At 44.7% G+C, this 19,397-nt stretch overlaps 1 protein-coding gene across 1 annotated transcript; it reads left to right on the top strand.

Annotated features, from left to right (window-relative positions):
* Positions 1–2,345: 2,345 nt before the first annotated feature.
* Positions 2,346–19,015, top strand: fam110d (family with sequence similarity 110 member D). Its single transcript, XM_084557770.1, has 2 exons — positions 2,346–2,447; positions 14,973–19,015. The coding sequence occupies exon 2, from the start codon at positions 15,685–15,687 to the stop codon at positions 17,038–17,040; it is 1,356 nt and encodes a 451-aa protein (XP_084413896.1). The 5' UTR covers positions 2,346–2,447; positions 14,973–15,684; the 3' UTR covers positions 17,041–19,015.
* The last annotated feature ends 382 nt before the right edge of the window (positions 19,016–19,397 follow it).

The following is a 19,397-nucleotide window of genomic DNA, read 5'->3' as shown; positions in this document are numbered from 1 at the left end:
CACAGCAGGAAGCGTGGTTTCCGTGAGTCGGGTCTCCGAGGGCAGAGGTCAAGGAACGGGATCAGCAGATCGCGTTACTGCCCCCAGATGTGGCAGAGGACGTCCGTGGCTCCAGTCTGGAGGTGCCCCAAATGTGGCGTGACTGCCTGCTCAGACTTAGTTCTGCAGAAACAGGAATTTCTATTCTGAGAAACGCCATTCCCCTACAAGACTGGAGTGTCTCGATCGCTTTTTACAACCTGCATTCATTTCAAGCTTTGTTTGCTATTTTTAACCTTCACATTTACACATATCCCTACCCTGAAACATCAATTTAACAATTTAGCTGGGAGCTACAGAGCAGCTTCACTGGAGCAGTTTCGGTGTGTTAAATGTAAACTGTTTCTGAAGGGCAACACAGCAGAAAATACCAGAGGACTGGAGAGTTTGTGTATGATTTATGCTCTATGTATGGATCATGTGGGCCTTAGCGTGGCCCTGTTTTGGAGTCTGTTTATATTCTCCGTAATATATTTCCAGTGGCTCTCGTGCACTGCTCTTCCTCACCGGCCTGTCCGCCTTGGGAAGAGTGATGAGCTCGGGAATGAGAAACAGGTGTGTGTGAAATGTGGGGATCACTTCGTTATCTCGCTCTCGCTCCCCTTCCCTCTCTGCCGACCTTTTCGAGCCAGTCGCGTCGAGCTGTGTTATGACAAAGTAGGGAAAGGCAGGAGAGTGAGCAGAGAAAACACAGGAGGAGGGAGGTCAGAGCAGAGGGAAAGAGCAACAGATAGATCTGTTTCTCTGGCAGTTGGGTTTGGTGTCACTTCATCAAGAATTGCCCACGGCTAAACAACAAGCTCATCAATTCATCAACAAAGCTGGTAATAAACAAATGCTATAGAGGGCAGGAAGTAAAAGCATTACAAGAGTATAAGTAATGTTAAACACTCCAGGTCTGGGAATGTTATTTAATCAATGTGGGTTAAATGTACCTTTAACAGCATTAAAGCTTACACATAAACTCTAAAGCTGCTCAGATCATGTGCGATATGGGCTCCTTCTTAGGACACCGGATAAAAGTCCACTCAGATCATGTGTGAATTGGACTGTTCAAGATCCTCCAGTAAACAAAAGGAGAACAACAGTGATTAAAGCAATCAATCAGCCAGTCACATGCTGGATTGCAAATGACAGAGTCAACAAGTTGCACCACCAAATCACCAAGAAGAAATGTATATTCCAACTACTTAGTGACTTAGTGAACTAATCTGACAGTTTGATTAGATTATTTAGAGCCATGCATGGCTCAGTGTCACTTGGTTGATCCCCATCTATAATCTTGACAACTACTGGAGGAACTGTAATGGTCCAGATTTTTGTTGTCCAGAGGATGAAATGTCTCTTCAGCAATGGGGTGAATGGTGCCTAGTTGTTAAAGCTAACTGTGGTGAGCCTTTAAATTTGCTTTAGCGCCACCAGGTTGTAGTCTTGTTTCATTGTTTCATCTTTTGAGGTATTGTTTGACGCCATTCCTAATGGTACAATAAATATAATAAAACAGTTGTGACTCATCAGAGAATGGACATGGGTCTTCTGAGGGTGTCCTTTGGTGTCTGGCAACAGAATGTTGTCAGTGGGGGCCTTTGGGACCTATGGGTTGAGGGGAGGGGCCTCTGTGGATCATCCCACAGATACTTGATCAGTTTGGGATCTAGTGAATTTGGAGGCCAGGTCAACACCTTGTGCTGTTCTTCATGTTTTTTTAGTTGTTCCTAAAACATTTGTGTGCGTGTCTGTGTCAGGCTGCATCCTGCTGGGGATGGCTGCTGCCATCAAAGAGTGTCATTACTATGGGGTGGGGGTGCCTGGTCTGGTCTCGGTGGGTGCTACATGTCTAAGTAACATCCACATGAATGCCAGGTCCAAACGTTTCCCAGCAGAACATTGCATTGTCACAAGATGTTCAATGTTATTTACTTCTCCTGTCAGTGGTTTTAATGTTGTGGCTAATCGGTGTATATTTATAATTACTGTTACTCATTTTAGTTTATATGCCAGCCCCAGTTAGGTAACAGCTGTTACCTATTTATGAGACGTTTACAGAGTGCTGATATGACTATATGCTAAAATGTATACTACAGCAATGCAACAATAATGTTTATTAAACTCAGTAACTTAAGACTTTATGATGTTATATTTGTCACCGCCGTCTTCGCTGTAACCCACAGCCCCACTCAGCTCTCTGGAGTCACTTTACACAGCCTCATACCTGCCCACCCCCACCCACCGCTGAGGGGAGGTCGGGACTCCCTCTCTACTGCTGCTGCCATGCAGCGGTCCGTCAGTGTGCCAGCAGTCCGCGCAGAGCGCAGAGCGCAGCGCCACGCTGACCGTCTGTCACAGAGGATCTCCACACCTTTACCGGACCTGAAAGGCAACACGCGTGGATAAACTGAGCGAACGAGGTGAGCAACTAAGCGGACTGTCGTTTTTTAAACTGTTCTCTTGTTTGGAGACGTTTGAGTCGAGGATTTGTCTCATTTATACTGGGAAGTTTTTTTTAAAAAAATTCGGAGAACCGATCAGGGTTGACTCGAGAATGAATGGAAACATCCGCTCCGTGAAATAGCGTGATTATTTCACACTTTGCTTTGTCGTTACATCGATAAGTGGCAGCGTTATTTTAGTGCCGCTCTGGGCAGTTTGGATTGACACTGAATGTCACGTAGAGGATATGCAAATGCCACAGGTGATCTATCTTTGATAAATAACCAAGATAATCTGCTTTTAGTTCACACCTGAGTGTGGCGAAATGCCAGTGCGGATTGGTGATTTTAATGAAGTCAACACTAGGATGCTTGTTAATGAAGAGTTAGTCAAGTTCCACAGTTTCTGCTGGAGAATCACGTCGGGGATCTTTATGGTGTCTTTATGTCTTCTGTCCTAGAAGGCAAATTCTCCTTGGCATCATGTCTATGAGTCGTGTCTGTCTGTAGCTAAACACTCTGTAAACAACAGACCATACTTTTTTTTTTTTTCTGAGAAGCTGACAAGTGCAACAACTTATCATCTGCTATGGAAGCCCATACATGTAGTCCATGGTTTAACTCAGCCTTGAAGTCCTGTTGGTGATAGCTGCGTGATATGAAGCAGGTTGAGAGACAGATGACTGACCCCTGCGCTCTGATTAAAGCAAAGAGAGCTGACATGGGCCGGCAGGTTTATACCATCTTAACTCTGCTCTACGCTAAATATTTTCATCTGGACATAATCAGGGAAATGGCTCAAATGAGGCTCCGGTTACCAAATATCTAATCAGGGAAGAAAAACGTTGTAATCTTAATAAATTGAGATTTTTTTTTCCCTATACCAATCAGTTCATCTGAGACCTAAACAAGTCTCATTCCGTATACAGCAATGTTCAATAAAAACAAATATAAGCTCATTATAAAGACTAAGGTAGTGTTATTTGAGAACTTTCCAAAAGAACAAAAGTAAGCAGGGGAGGGCCACTACGCAATTCTACCCACTCTTAGCTGAAAGGGCCATCTCTTCCAAGGAGACAGTCATGTGCCCTCGGGGTCAGCTCCACCTTGACCCCAGCCCAAGCCTCTCCAGCCCCTCCTCTCCGTGTAAGGCTCACGCATGCTGTGTTGGGTTGATCAGCGTGGGGTCAGGGGCATAAACAACTCTAAAGTCAGACTAAACAGACCACACATGTCTTCTAAATACATTCACCCAGAGATTCATAGGTGAGCGTGTGTCGGTTCAGCCTGTGAGCCCCAGCAGCAGCAGCAGCAGAAGCAGCAGCAGCAGCAGCAGCAGCAGGGGGTTTAATTCATGCTCTTTGATGCAGATCATGATCTGGTTTTGCTCTCACCTAGAGATAATTTTACTGTTCCCTGCATGAGACGCTGCAACAGCAGAATTAAGGACAAACTGACTAAACAAGCTCACCACAAGGTCCTTTTTGCAGCTGTTTTCCCTCAGTTGACTACTTTAAGGACATTCTAGATAAACTAAACATTTTGTGTAATCAACATTTAGGCTGGTTTCAAAATGAATGCCTTCCACGGTGAATAAAAAATACTTAGTCCGATAACGTTTCCTTGAATCTGACATGTCTGGCTTGAATCCACCTTCTCCTACCGTGAGTCATTGATCATAAACACCTACAGACAGCTTCAGTTGTGCGCAGGGTTGAGCACAAGGCACAAACATCTCTTTTTACGAAATTACAGTGTGGTGCCGTCGTAAACAGCCCCCTCCCTTTCTCCTCGGATTCATGTGGCACCGTGCTAATTTTCCGAGCCGTCATACAGCTGCATCTGCGTTTGATGCTGATCCCGGCGGAGCAGACGAGAGCGCTTCCTCCAGTTACGGGGAGGAGTGCCCAGGGGCGCGGAGCTGTTCGCTGCAGCCTCCGTCTGGGGTGTTGACAGGAGCCCTGACATCATTAACATGACTAAATGAAATGTAATTTGGGTCTTCGCCGGCATGGGGATGTGGATGATGATGTGACGCAACGCTCAGGAAAACCTGCAGAATCATGTTGACACCTGAGAGAGCTCAGTTGTACGTACACATACTCCTACACGTTTATGCACTCACCACAGCGTTCACACATATGCGGAGAAACCGCAACCATCGTTGACCTCTGCATGATCTAACACAGGCCAAAGAGCTGAATGTACCGTGGGAACAGTACATGAATATATTTAATGTCTTTATCCTTTTACGTTTCCATTTCCTTTTTTGTTTTTATTTTACGCTGATTTTTCAGGCTGCGCATATACATAATCTGATTGGTTCGAGCCACATCAGTGCTGACTGCGGAGAACCAGAGGAAGCCGCGGGTTATTTCATGGTTTCAGCTCACAATGGGCCACTCATGTGTTTCTTATCACTTCAAGCTCAGCCGTACCACAGCAACTTTTTAAGGCTCGTTCTTGCTTCCTTGCAGAGAGCGGCGGCCTTTAAAAGTCTGTTGTTTAAGAGCAAAGTCAAACATTTGTTTTGATTAATCCCCCGTTTTGTTGCATGGCTGCATTTCGAGACCCCCAAGTAATGGCGGGAAGCTCGAGTTTCTAATTAGAGGGGGGAAATGTGCCCGGCTAATGACATCATCTTCCCCCTGGCACTGTGTTAAAGCAGCGTGTGTGTGTGTGTTGTTGCACAGCAGCTGGTTTTAGACATTTGACGTTCACGACAGTGTGAGACTTCAAACACTCACACACAAACCGTCAGGCTTATAATTTAGCTTTATTGCTCCTCGACACTTTGTTCAGGCCATTGTGCCAAAAGTCTCCGGGAACTTCCTTGCTGGCCGTTTTCAGGAAGAGCTGAGGAAGAGCTGAGGAAAAGGAAGAATATGTCAAAATTTCAGCTTGTTGGGTGCATGCAGCAGCAGCAGAACAGCAGACTCAAGGAGGTACCCTGTTATAAAGTAATACCCACTCTTACAAGGGACTACAAGAGAAGTAAAGCCTACCATCTCTGAGCCAAGCTAGTATTTCTTTTCTGCTTTGTAAACAGAGTGTGAAATCATATTCACTGCAGTAACAATTTAATGAGACGTTCAAGACGTTTTTTTTTTTCTAAATGGATGAGTAGCTTTTTGGACTGAAACGCTGGCATGGCTTATCTTTAGTTGAAAGATTTACAATTTTCTCTCCAGTTTGTTCCCAGAAATCAAAATGTGCACCAAATGTTCCCTAACTTTGGAACCATAGGTGATATGATCGTCAGCATAATCAGCCTTGTCATCCTTTAAGACCCGCTGTTACGTCGCTTCCATCTCCACGGGCTCATAACTAAATTTATAATTCATAGTGGGCAACGGAATCATGAAACGTGATCTGACAGATCTCCATCCCCTGACAGTCCCCTGTGTTCGGGTGACAGCTGTGAGAGCAGCCATTCTTCGCGCTGCTCTCACATCCCTGTAATTGTTCACAGTCCGAGCGGGCGCCTCTGTAGCCCTGCCACATCCCATCACGCTCAGCCGTGCCACGCTGAGCCCGCTCAACCGTGAGGAAGATGACACAGGCCTGGACCTTCCCTCCGACTCAGGAGGAGACCATCCTCGCAGCTCCGCGGACTCTCCCAGATGTTTTCTGATTCTGACAGAAGCAAGGGAGGAGATGAGGCGGGGGAGGAGGAGAAAAGGGGGCGAACGGAGGGGTCTCTTTCCGTGGCACTCGGGGGGCTGTTAGCGGGGAAGCAGGTCGGCTGATAAGTAATGAGAGAAGACAGCTGGCAGGTTCAGCGGAGGTTAACAGCTAAGCGTAGATGGCAGAGAGGAAAAACAGCTTAGTTTATGGTCTTTGTGTCGTTTGAAGTTTCTAGGAGAAGTTGGGCATGTTGGAGGTTTTATTTCTGATCTAATATTTATTGCTCACTTGAAGTTCTCTTGCTATCCTTAAAGGACATTTTATTTTTTTTTTCAATTCACTTCTCACAGTTTTTTTTCTAGCAAGATTTCAGTTTTTGTCGTTTTTTCTCACTAGTGTTGAACACAGCTGTAAAAGGTCGGATATTTGAATTTCTGCACAAGTCAGGATTTTGCATTTAGAACTATTTGAATAGTCACGGTTTGCATTTTCAGCTCAGTCAGTCAGATTGAATCAAACTGCTCCCACACGTTCCCGATGCAGCAGATTAGCTGCGTTAGCTTTTTGACTACTAAGCTGTTAATAATTAATAACCAAGGCTAAACAGGGACTGTTCATTATTTAGTTATGATTGTTTAATCTTATAGAGACATATGAAGGATTCAAAACGGCATCCCTTAACTTCAATACAAGCTAGCATTTTAGGCTAAAATGAATGAGATGTGCCTGTCTATCCCTCTTTCCCAGTCATCTGCATTCAAGAAAGTTTCCATTATAAGCAGCGTGATGCCGAGCACTTCATTTCATCAGGGGTGGTACTGTGATCAAAGCGTTGCTCTTCCTGTGCAGATAGCAAATCAATGCTGACACATTTAAAGCGATGGAGAGGCTGTAGTAACGCAGGGGGAGGGCGTCGGATGGGGTTTGGCACTGTGATGACCCAGTGTTTGGGGGACACGGCACAGCTGGAGCAGCTTTAAGCCCTAACCAACCCCACACAGCCCTGTCACAAGTGCTCACAAGTTTGTGCTAACCTTTTACTGCTAACGTTACCAACATGTGTTTAGAACGGTTCTGCAAATGTCGTGTGAGCGTCCTTTTGGCAACCTGGGGTGCCTGTGTGAAAAGAGGGTGGGATTACACAGATGTTATTTGTCACTCTGAATGTTAAAACAAAATCAAGAGTGGATCCCCCTCCTCTATTGTGTGTACGTCTTTTATCGTCATTGTGGAGAGACTTTCCATACTGCCTTCTCAAATCAGGTACAAAGGTGTAAAATATAACACCACCACGGCCGTGTTTTGACATTTTCGTCGCTCTTTGCGAGCCCAACGGCCGTCATCCAGCGAAGCATCTTTTGATACTTTGCTGAAGCAGACACATGCCAGGCAGAGTGAAAAAATGTGCCGACTCTGTGAAAGAAAACATCTGGCTCTTTTCCAGACAAAGCTGTCTCTCAGAGCATTCACACCAGCTGAGAGCTTAATGAGAGTTCACAGTGTGAGAATAGAGCTTCATGATTTAAGAGTGTGGAGATTAAGGGATGTGGACAGATTTATTCTTCTGTACTGTACTGTACTGTTTAAACAGCGCCCATGACAGGCTTTTTAGGGGGCACAGTGCACAGTGCATTCCCAGTCCAGGGCTAAGCTGCATATAGACACACACACCCATACACACAGTAGGTCACTGTGGTTTGTGTTGCTGGTCACAAAAGCCAGGCTGGCATGTGGAGGGAGCAGCGGCGGCGGTGGTCATAATTTACAAAACAATGCTGGCCAGAGCTGGGCTGTCTGGTGTAGCCCAGATCTGGATGCTTAGTGTACAAATTTAACTCGCCCTTCCACATATACATCTCTCACCGTATCATCTCCCCTCTCATAAACAAATGACTTGTAAACTTATCTGTATATATAGGACCAATGATTTCTCTGGTATTTTATTTATTGTATTTATTGTGGCCGCCGTTGGAACTGCAGGTCGTCAGAGTCAGAACCAAAATAACAGAAAGCTTTGTTGATGAAAATTTAAAAAGAATGAGCTGTAGAACTAAAGAGACTGAGAAAGAAACTGAGTGTCATTCATATCACCAGAGAGGCTGAAACATTGTAAAACTACTGTGTCAGAAAGAGCTAACACTCTTCATTTCTGCCAGTTATCGCCTTGATTTAGCATTTGCAAGTGGATTTAGACTATAGCTCCAAACTCACAGAGGACTGAGAGATCAAATATTCACATTTGAGATTTCAGAACCAGAAATGTTACGGTAACAACATACAGCCTGTGCTGGATATGGATGCATTGTGTTAGAATGATGCTCTGCAAAAGCCTTGCAAATATTGATGTTCTGCTGCTAATGTCTAAACATTGACTGTACAGTACTTATCTGAGGAGCCAGACCATCTTCCTGTAGGTACATGAGTTCATCTGTCAACAATTCACTTAGGGGCAGTGAGGTATCGTGGCACATTCCTGTACTTGGAGGCGGGTTCAGGTATCTCCATGTTACAGTGTAACTACTGAGTTTCAGTGCACTCAGCACCTGGTGGAGAGATCATACTATCAGTCACGTGATAGTGAAAATCAGATTTTTGACGGATTTGGTGCCCTCCAAACGTGTTTATAGATCACAGCAGTTCAGTAATCAGCAACAGCGGCACCCTTCCTGAGCCCTTAGTCGAGAAGAAAAAGGTGCTAGTCCAGTCTTTTGATAAAAGCCAGAATAAATGTGAGCATGTTATGTTAGCAGACCTTATCTGTGTAAGCACTGCCTGGGTGTTACGGCACTGATAAAGAAATGACTTCCAGTATGAAGGCTGTAGCAAGTTGACTACATCACAAGTTAAAGCAATCACTGATAATTCTCTTAATTATTACCTCAGCTTAGAGGATTAAAGATAACCAACCATGCATTTTCTTTAAACTGGTTATAATTTTTATTATTCAGCCAATAAAATATAAAATAAGGCCACAATTTACCATATTCTTATGAGATGATGATTTAAGTTTTGTTTTAAAGAGCTGAATCGTGTCAGTTTTTACAAATAAATTATATTGCTGATTATTCTGCAGACTACACAGTTTCTTGATTGAGTATCACTTTCAGTTTTCAGTAGTTGTAGGAAGTTGTAAGACCTCTGCTTTTTAACTTTTTATATACTTTGTTTCAACATCCAAAAAGATCTCAATAGTATGAAGCAGAATCAGCTTATAAACGCATCAGCCAGCTGGTACGATGCCACGGGGTGACCATTTGATCTCTCTCTATGAACACTGTGTGAGGCAGTCTTACAGGAAAGAGCCTAGATGTTCGTACTTGAAGCTTTCTGGTTTCCATTTGTGGTCCAGCCACTTTTGGGCAGACTTTGGTTGCATGCAGTCCGTGTGGAAAGCAAAATCCACTCATAGCCTGTTCATAAGCAAGCTAACAGATTGCATTTGTCAAACTGATACATTAAACAAAGCACTTGTGTTGGTTTTAAACTGTTGACTGGGACTAAAACTGTTGGGTCGTCAATGTCATCACTCAAATCTAACTCCATTCACTTGTCTCAAGTTGTTAGTCAGACTTTAAACAATGACTGGCATATGAAACAGGAAGTCCTGGCCTGGATATTTGTGATCCGGACATCCGCTGGCGAAACAGAAGCTCTTAAACATTGGCTACAGAGGTTAAGTCTTCAGTTGATTGCTCATGGATGTCGAGATGGCCAGTTGGCCGATAATTTAATTCGCTCTTAAGCTCATTTTCTAGCTCATTTCCAGTTGTTTTTGTTGGGTTGTTAAAAGTTTTGCTGTGAGTGGACCGTGCCCGCTGCCTCTTACAGACTTCCATGTTTTCACTCTCAGCCTTCATCTTTACTTTGTTCAAATATACTTTCACATATGTCCGGCTTGTCCCAGCACATGTCTTTGGTGAGGTGCTGCAGTGCTCAGCTGTCCTTGCGATGATTCGCTTTGAATGACAAAAGAGCAGCAGCAGTGAGTTAAGGGCCCATCTTGCCCATTTTATGGTTTGGGAGGAGGTCTATTCAGGTTGGGCGTCCCTTAAGTCGCCCCAGGTGGCCTACTGCTGCCCCACATGAATGTGGAGAAAGCCTTTAGGTAGCCTCTAACCATAGATCAAGCGCCTAATGGCACCGATGGCCTCACTGGGGTGATAAGATTTACAATTGGCTACCAGGCTTTGTTTTTGAGGGGGACAGTAGTCTGTGTATCCCGTGGCTCCATCTCTTACATTTTATTGTCACCATGTTGTTATTTGTCTTTCTCCCTCCCTGACTAATGAGGCGGAGCAACCAGGTCAACACTTATCTGTGGACCTGGAGGAGGACCATTGTTGTGGCCCATTAATAATGCAGAGAAAGGCCAGTAGGTCTCTTTGTTTGGAGGATAGAAGAAGACACCTCCTTTTCTTTGCTTTACTCCATAACTGACTTCTTGAGGTCTGCGAGTCCGTAGCGTTGGTTAATGACTGAACACACGGTCATGAATCGAGGCTCATTAGCGGCAGACGCTATTTATCCACACTGTAGAGAATTGACGTGTGCAGATGCTTCGTCTTGACAAAAAGACATGTTTGAATGGGCTTTGGTTAACGTTTGAACATTCAGACATTTCAGTGCATTAGTAATGATCGTTAGCCAGATGTTAGCGCAAAGTGAATGATAAATACAAGACGAAAGAGAAAGAGAGGAAAGACGACAGAGACGGCCAGTTGGTCTGCTGTCAGCAGCAGATGCCCCTCATCTGTGCAAAGATTAATTTGACAGGTAAGCGTGCTGAATGCACTCCCAAGAGCTTCAAAGGTGGTCCTTGCGAATTTATTAACCTCTTATCTTGTGTTTACCTCACACAATACATAATTCACAGTCAAACTTCCTTTAACCTTGCGATCCGAGGCTGGCTGTTTTTTCTTTGGATACGCCCAGCAAGCCCAGATAAAGCCATTCTTCTGTGGGTTCTCTGGAAGCAAACAAACATTTCCTGGATTTCTCTGTGTGTTTAGTTTCTTTCTGGGGCACCACGTTCACATCAGAAAGAGAAGAAGAACTGGGGGGCCTGAATGTGTAACAGACGACAGGACCGAAATATTACCTGCATTGTGCTCTCGTGGGGACAGATCCGTGTGGCAGAGACAATGCTACTGATTAAAATGAAAGTTGAAGTCCCTTCCAGTGACAGGTCTCCGTCAGGGCTGTCTTGATGTAGCATGACACGAAACATCTGGTTCCTCTTTAGCTGCATGGGGGCGCCTGGTTAAGCCTCCCCTGCAGGCTGGGCCTTCCGCTTCACAGAGAGGACATGAGGGAGGGAAAAATAGACAGGCAGAAGACTTTTATTAAAGAACAGAGAGATGGAAGGGTCACACACTGAACATGGGGAATAGAGAGTTTGCTGGTAGTATTTTTTGTGCTACATTTGCAATAACATCGCTGCAGTTGTTCCTTTGTAAATTTTATCTGTTTACTTGTATGCACAGTAGTCAGCCGTGTAGCAGATATTTGCTGTAGTTTCATTAGTTTCATGTACAAATGAAAGGGTGCCCCTTCCCTTCAAGTACTTTTTTTTTTGTCCTATTTTGTTGATCATACTGTGACTTTCATACAATCCCTTCACCCCGAGGCTATAGTGCGCTGTATGAAATGTAGGTTACTACATACTACAAAAATGGTTACAATATATGCACAGAATCAGCTCTCATGTATTGAATTTGACATCTTGTTTGGAAAAGTAACACAATGTATATTGTCTCAGGATGGACAAAATCTTTTGAAGATTGCACTCAGAATACCGGGAGTCACGGATAATGGAGCAGGAAATGCAAAAAGAGAGCAGATATGCGTATACGGGAAGAGAGTGATAGAGCAGAGAGGGAAATGAAGGAGTACGGAGGTATGACATACGGGATGTGCAAAGAGATGAAGAGTGGGAGGGGGAGCAGGGAGTGCAGGACACGAGGTTAGGCGGCGCTAGGAAGGAGAAGGTGGGGCGGCGTCCACATTAGAGATGAAGAAGGAGGAAAGGGTTCAGAAGTTAATGACAGCCTACAGTGAGAGACGAAGGAGGTTGTGAAGCACAAAGGGAACTCTGAAGGTCTCTCACGCTTTTCACAAGCTGTGGGATCACAGGGGAAGGTGCAGGGTACTAATTTGGCTCATTACGGTCAATGGAACTAATGGCTGCTATTGTTCTCCAGTATGTTGGGTCACGGGTTTTACCTTCAATTGTGTGTGTGTGTTTCTTTCGCTAGTTTTCCAGCCTTCTCTGATTTAACATTTCATAAATTTACGACCAGAGAACACATTTATTGAGACATTGTATCTCAAATAAGCTAACACAGTGAAAACGACATAACCTCAGAAAGTAAATGGTTCCCTTCGAGTACTTAACGTCAGATTCAATGAATGCATGCTAGCATTACGAGTAGAGCCAAGGAAATGCATTAGAAGTAGGACAATTCTGCTCATGGATATTGCTCATATTACTGTGGGTTTCAAGGTTATGACTGCTGGCTCAGGGATAAGGGATTTACCAGCTCCCGTATCTGTAGATATTTCCAATATTCATGTGATGTTTCATACTTAACCCCCACCCCCCTCACTGGAAAGCCAACCTCAGCATGAATGAGTTTGTTTAGGCTCCTATGGCGATAATCTGCTTTAACGCTTCAATAGCATTAGCCTGCCACCTTTTCAGTCTGAACTCAGATGGAGAACAGATTGTTTGGGATGAAGAATGTCTAACACTACTACAAGCCGCCACACACTGTAACCCCCATTTCTTCTTCCTTCTCATTTTCCACCCTTTTCGCTTCTTTCACGCCCAATCTTTTTTTTTTTTACTTCCACACCTGTTGGGACATATTTTTCCCGGAACTCAACCTAAACAATGGTTGACTTTCCCGAGCACCAGCAACCTGACATCTGGAAAAACTGACCAGTACGCTGTTGCCCCCCCTTCCGGCAGCTAATTTATAGCGGTATGCCATTTGACAGGCTCTGTGAGGGGTGTGGAGGCTGAATGAGGTAGGGAGTACTTGCTCACCTTCTTAAGTGTCAACTGCAGTACAACATGAGAAGTAGTAGTACAACAAATCCAACAAAAAGTATTGAATTTTAGGAATTGGGTATACTTGTGGTCCCACGTTTAGAGTTGCTTTTTGATCACTATATACTATTGCTTGTAATTTACATCTTTGCTGCAGCTTCTTATTTGATCTGTTGCAACCTGAAAATGAAAGACTAGAATATTTTAATGAGTAGGAAACAAGAGACCAAGTATAATGGTCTTACCTGCCTTGTCCGCCATCTTTCCTGCATGTCAGTACATGTCCTGTTTGGTATTTTTTATAAATCAAGACAATAAGATGGATGAAGTATAGGTAGGGGTGTAAGTATCTGCTTTGTTGGTCACTATCACTGGTGTCATGTGGTTCATCCTAACTGAAGAGGCATGGATACTTTTTCCTGCTTGTTCATTGTTTTACGTTTTGTGAAGGAAAAGCTAAAATAGCATTTGATAACACTTGAAGCAGACCTGAGGGAACGATAAGCACGACAATATAAAGCCCTCCTGCTGTCTTAGCCAGCACGAGGAGCATATCTCTGCAGAATTTCTTTCAATACAGTTTGAAGGGAGGTGAATGAAAAACAGGCACCGTGTGTGTACTTCCAACAGCTTCAAGTTGTTGTGTTCTTTGTCTGGGAATTTTTGCACGTGGCTGACACTCGCTACTCTGCTGCGCTCATGAAAAAGGTGCAGAATATCACAAAGAGAGGCCCGATAACATGTTTCCCAACTGTGCACACAAACCTCTTTCATTTACTCTTATTGCCTCGTGCTGACACACACACACACACACCCACACACACACACACACACATACATGCTTATAGGCTGAAAACTAGAGCCCATGACAGCCTGCACATACACACATACGTGCACACAGACACATGATAACTGTGCTGGGTTTCGAAGCTATAAATATCCCTTGGGTAGAGCCTAGCCTGTTACAGGCACGTGCGCCCTCCTACTCTTCTCCACTCTTACTCCTCCTAACTTTCATAAAGCATGACCACGTAAAAGATATAAAACGACTCTTTAACACAAAGTGTCATTTAACTGCTGTAGCAGCTTGTTAATTTAAAGATAGTCCTATAACTGTGAACTTTGAAAGAATCATTACTTAACAAGTGTGTTGCAGTTGATTTGCTGCAGTGTGTTCGAACAGCCTCACTCTTGTTTCCAGCGTGCATGTTTGTTTAGAACCTAAAAGAGGTCAGCCACACCGGTCTGTCAGAAAATTATAATTTCTCTGACGGATCTCTCCCTCTTGAGCTACTTAGCGTGCTACGTGACTGTGAAAGAAAGAACAAGTGATGCCAAGACAGAAAGAAGCGAGGCCACAGAATCAGCATCAATCTTAAAATGTATTTCCCTTTTAAAATAATCTGCCTGCCATGTTTACAAAGTGAACAGCAATACAGGATGTTGAATTTGCTGCCACAAGCAAAGCTGAAACAACTGGCCTAACAGAAGAGCATAATGAGTGCAGAAAACAGATGGATGTGGATGGATGTCATCATCCTGTCTGGGCAACACTCTATATTGTATCTAAGTTTTTTTGTTTCATCCAGCTCTCATGGAAGACTATAATGCAGGATTGATTGATTTCTCTAAATACAGTATGTGTAAGGTAGATGGTAATTAAATGCTCGTACGTGTCAGCTCTGCATTGCTGCCTACTCCAGACATGCAACCCCCTCCAGCTTTAAATAAGCACAATCTGAACTGCCATCTGGTCTCTGCCGCCTGCCTTGAGGAGTAGCGCTTCCCACTAAAACCACTATTTCTCTCTCTGTTGTTTCTCCCAGGGGTCTGCACAGGTGAGGCGAGGACAAGGACGCAGTCTTCTTCTCCGCCACATGTCCGTCAGCGAGCCAAGTGCCTTGGTGCCGGCCACCCTCAGGTCAACTCAGCCGCGTCGGACGCCAACAATAAAAGTCTTGACCTGGCGTCCCTTGCGCAGCCTGCACAAAACAAATATTTGAAGCCATTATATCTAATTTCTCCAGGCCGCCGTCACTGAAAAGATCAACAGCGAAGGGTGTTGTTGGGAGGCAAAGAGAGAGAAGAAAAAAGTGGGGGAGGAAGAAGTAACCCTTTCAAAGTGCACCCTACCGGCTATTTCTGCTATGCTGTGGGCAGGGACCATCTCATTTGGGAGTGCTCTTTGCTGACAAAAAAAGGACTTCCCCTTTCCCTGCCTCCCTATCCAGATGCCTGTATAAATACTGTATAAAGATATCAATTTGTCTGGGTTCTAACTCTGCCCAACAAAGAGACTGCAAGCTATCTATAGAAACGTTCCAACAAAATTAGACTCTGTGGTCTCCTGGATTACTACTTGTCTATTACCTCTCAAGGGAGATTTAAGAGCTGTGAGAACAGGAATGAGACCTGCCACAGTTCTATAAACTTTTCCAAACACTTAGCAGGTTTGAAAGCAACAGCTCTTTGTGAATTTGACGCTACATCTGCTTGGGAATAGCAGTTTTAATGTCTGCCTCAGCTTGGTGAATCAACATGAAGCCCCTGACACCAATTGGATCCCCTTCTCCCCTGAGGCTCCTCAACAAGGGTCCAGACTACCTGCGCAGGCAGATTGATGGCGGAGGCCATGGCCGCTCCGTCAGTGCTGTGGAGAGGCTTGAGGCCGACAAAGCCAAATATGTTAAGAGCCAGCAAGTGATCAACACCAAGCAAGAGCCCGTGCTAGTTCCCTGTGCCACCCCACCACCACAGCCCCGGCGAGCGATTGCCGTCCATGGCAGCCTAACACCTCATCTTCCCCCGCGCCATTCATCCAACACTCCCTTCTCTACATTGTCCGGCTCCTTCACATCAAGAGATGAGAATGAAAATGATGACTCCAGAAAGGAGAACAGACGGACTTCTGTTGATGTTGAGGCACATAACCGGAGCAATGTGAACAATGTGATGCCACCCAGCCCTAGGTCACCTGGAATTAACACCTTGGTAGCACCACACAGTGCTCCTGTGATCAGAAGGAGTACAGGCAAACGCATGCTGAGGCCAGACTCCCTGGTTATCTACCGTCAGAAGAAAGAGTGCAAAAGCCCCAATGGTGCAGCAGTGGCAGAAAACAACAGCATGGAGGTGAAGGGCTACAGTTTTGTCCGCCGTCTCTTTCAGGGTTCCATGAGAGAGAAAATTAGCGGTGAGGGCAGAATCCAGAAGATGGTGATCGGTGAGGAGAAAGCACCGTCGAGGGATGGTGACTCCCGCATGTCTTGGACCAACGAGAAAGACACTACAGATGGTGGACCGGGGAGCCGGAGGTCCAGTAAAACAGACCAAGAGCGCAGCCCAGAGTCTATCCCCAGCCCTGGCTTTAGCTGCACGCTTGACCAAACCAAGAATGGATTTACAAATGGCACCACTGATAGAGTTATTAGTGGTATCACAAACGGCAACCACTCACACAGCCATGATGATGAGAATGACCCGTGGAAGAGAGCGTCCCCACCAGCACCCAGAAGGCAGTTTGGGAGGTTGCAGCGCTCCAAGTCAGACTTGCGTCTGCGCTGCTCGGTAGCACTATCGGAGCAAGAGCATTTCTTTGACTTCTGCGGGCTGGACTTGGACATGATCGAGCGCCTGGGTCGGGAGAACTTCCTCTCCGGTGCCAGCTCTATCGACACGCTCTCGCTGGCGCTCCGAAGCGTGGGCGGAGACGGTTGTGGAGGCTCAGAGCCCAGTGAGTTCTCCCGCCACTCAGGAGATGGACTGTTTCAGGAGGAACTGACTGAGCAGCTTCCCACTGGTGTGTCAATCATTGAGAGAAACGCTCGTGTCATCAAGTGGCTTTATGGGTGTAAGAACGCTGCTCGTGAGGGACCCAAAGAGTCAACTGTTTAATGTAGGGACCTGGATCCATGTGCCATGGAGTGCTCAGAGCCCGCAGTCTAACAAAACAAGAGTTTGCTGATTTCTTTTCTGATACACAGTAAGCTATTTATTTAAATCAACCGCAGTGGCATTTGGTCCTGCAGATGTTTACCTTTTATGAATAAATCTGCTGCTGAAATGGGCAACAACTCAGAAGTAAAATGACTCATCAAACACAGGGTTTAACTTGAATTTGAAAAACACATTCCGTGTAGGCTGTGAATCGTTAGCTGCTGCTCTGCTGCGATGAAACATAAAAGGAAAAAACAAGATTTGGTTCTGTTTTTGAGCCTCAAGCAGCAGCGCAAGTCAGAGCAGCTGAACTTCATTAGGCAAAGCTGCCTTTAAATGTGATTTTTCTTTTAAATTTCAAATGAGTTATGGTTTGTTTCAGTCGCTCATAGCGTTAGCGTTCCATGGCACACTGTTACCTTTAGTCCCTTCATCCCAAAGAAACAGTTTCTTCAAATTAGAGAGCAACAACTGCAACTAGTTATATCCTGTCAAAATGATATGATGTATTTATAGATGAAAGTATTGTGTGAGTATTGACTGACCCTCATGGCAAATTGAGCTGTTTCTCCCAGGAATATGTTTTGTGAGTGTGTGAATGAGTGTGTATGGAGAAGACTTGCAGTCATCTCCATTTGTTGCTTCTTTCAGTTGCAGACAGAACTGGGTTCCGAACTGATCTGAAATCAATTTGTGATCCTTGACGAGGCATAAGTGTTTGTCTGACATACTGGACACAGTTTAGTGTCCTTGACACCAACACTCACCCTTAATGACTAATTTAAAATGGAAAACCACTAAGCTACGTTTTTTTTTGCCTGAACTGGAAAACTGTTGTGTGAGTGTGAAGTGAACCATGAGTACCTCATTCGAATCTGTCCCAGTTTAGCTTGTGTGTTGCTTTTTTTTCTTCTTTTTAAATCCTTAAACGCAGGCGTTGGAACAAACATGCGAGGCGCCCCTGTGGGGTTGTTAATGCACTGAACTGGACAGAGAGAGAGGAAATGGAACATAGAAATGTAGGTCTGACTCTTTCCAGAAAGTCATCTCATATAATGTTAAACACTGAGTTTGATTCAAAGGAGCATCCTGGAAAGCAAAGGAGCCATGCCTGGCCAGTAGTTTTCATCATTTTCATTTCATATTAAAACCCCTATAGAGGCATTAATGCTCAATAGTCATTTGTGAGTCATTCATTAAGTACCACAGCGGATGTTCTGTGCCTGTTCAGCGGTCATTGCGGTGCAAGCATAAACGATAAACAGGGAAAGGCTGCCTGATAATGGTCCAGTGAGAGAAAAACTGGACTTTGGCAAGCAATACATACATAAAGAAGGTCTCATAGAAATATATTCACCTCTAAAAGTAAAGAAGCTCAAGTTGTCAAACCTTTAATGCCAAATATTTTAGGGAGTTATTTTTGTGCCATGTGGCTACATTAGTTCATCATCTCCAGCCCGTTTCCCATCAAAACAAGCAGGGGAGGATGAAGCTGCCCTCCTCTCTGTGATAACTTAGATCCTACCTCACTTTTTCCACTCCTAAGTGACTCTCACTTTATCTCCATGAACGGTCATTACCAGTGCTTGCCCGGAGGACGCAGTCGATCTTTGCTGGCGTATGTGGAGGTTAGACTGAGGGGCCTCGGGGGCCGAGTGTTACCTAACTCTAGGGCACGTTAGAATTGTACATGTGATCACCACAGTGACATGCAAACTTGATGTTATTTTATGTATTCAGTCACAAGCATGAGACCCTCCTGAAACTCCCTCCACCTGGACTCTTATGTTTTTAATCTCCCCTGTTAAAAACTATTTGGTTGCATGTTTACAAAGTGGCTCCGTAATTTCAGATCCTCTTTTTTATTTGACATATATGAGAGATTTAGTTTTTATTCCAAAGATATTTGTGTATGACGTACACAGCAATAAAGACAAACAAGGAAATATCTGTGTCATCGCCTTTTTTTTTGTTTTGTTGTCTTTGTTGTGCATTTGTTTGTTAGCACACGTACCAAAAAGAGAGAAAATGCCGTCAGTGTCGTGATGCCGTCTTGCCCTTCACTCTTTGTCGCCTCCCTCCAACACATCGCGTCTCATTTTTCACATTATCTCAAGTGGCTATGCGCTAATCCTTTTAGCATTCCCTGCATAGTACACTCTTGAGAGGGCTGCAACAGGTTGCGTTTGTAGACAAGGAGGCCTCTGTGAGGCCCGATGCTTTGTCTACGTCGCCCGAGAGCAGACCCTCCACCCTGTCTGCAGCCTCCTCCTGACACGCTGTTCTCTGAGTCAGCAATTGTTTTCACATGCTCC

The sequence above is a fragment of the Chelon labrosus genome, assembly GCF_963514085.1.
Source record: "Chelon labrosus genome assembly, chromosome: 12".
In the NCBI taxonomy this organism is placed as follows: domain Eukaryota; kingdom Metazoa; phylum Chordata; class Actinopteri; order Mugiliformes; family Mugilidae; genus Chelon; species Chelon labrosus.
This window is presented reverse-complemented; position numbering and strand designations above follow the sequence as displayed.

Bases quoted from the DNA above. Each gene is read 5' to 3' on its own strand.
- fam110d (XM_084557770.1), top strand. From the start codon at position 15,685: ATGAAGCCCCTGACACCAATTGGATCCCCTTCTCCCCTGAGGCTCCTC.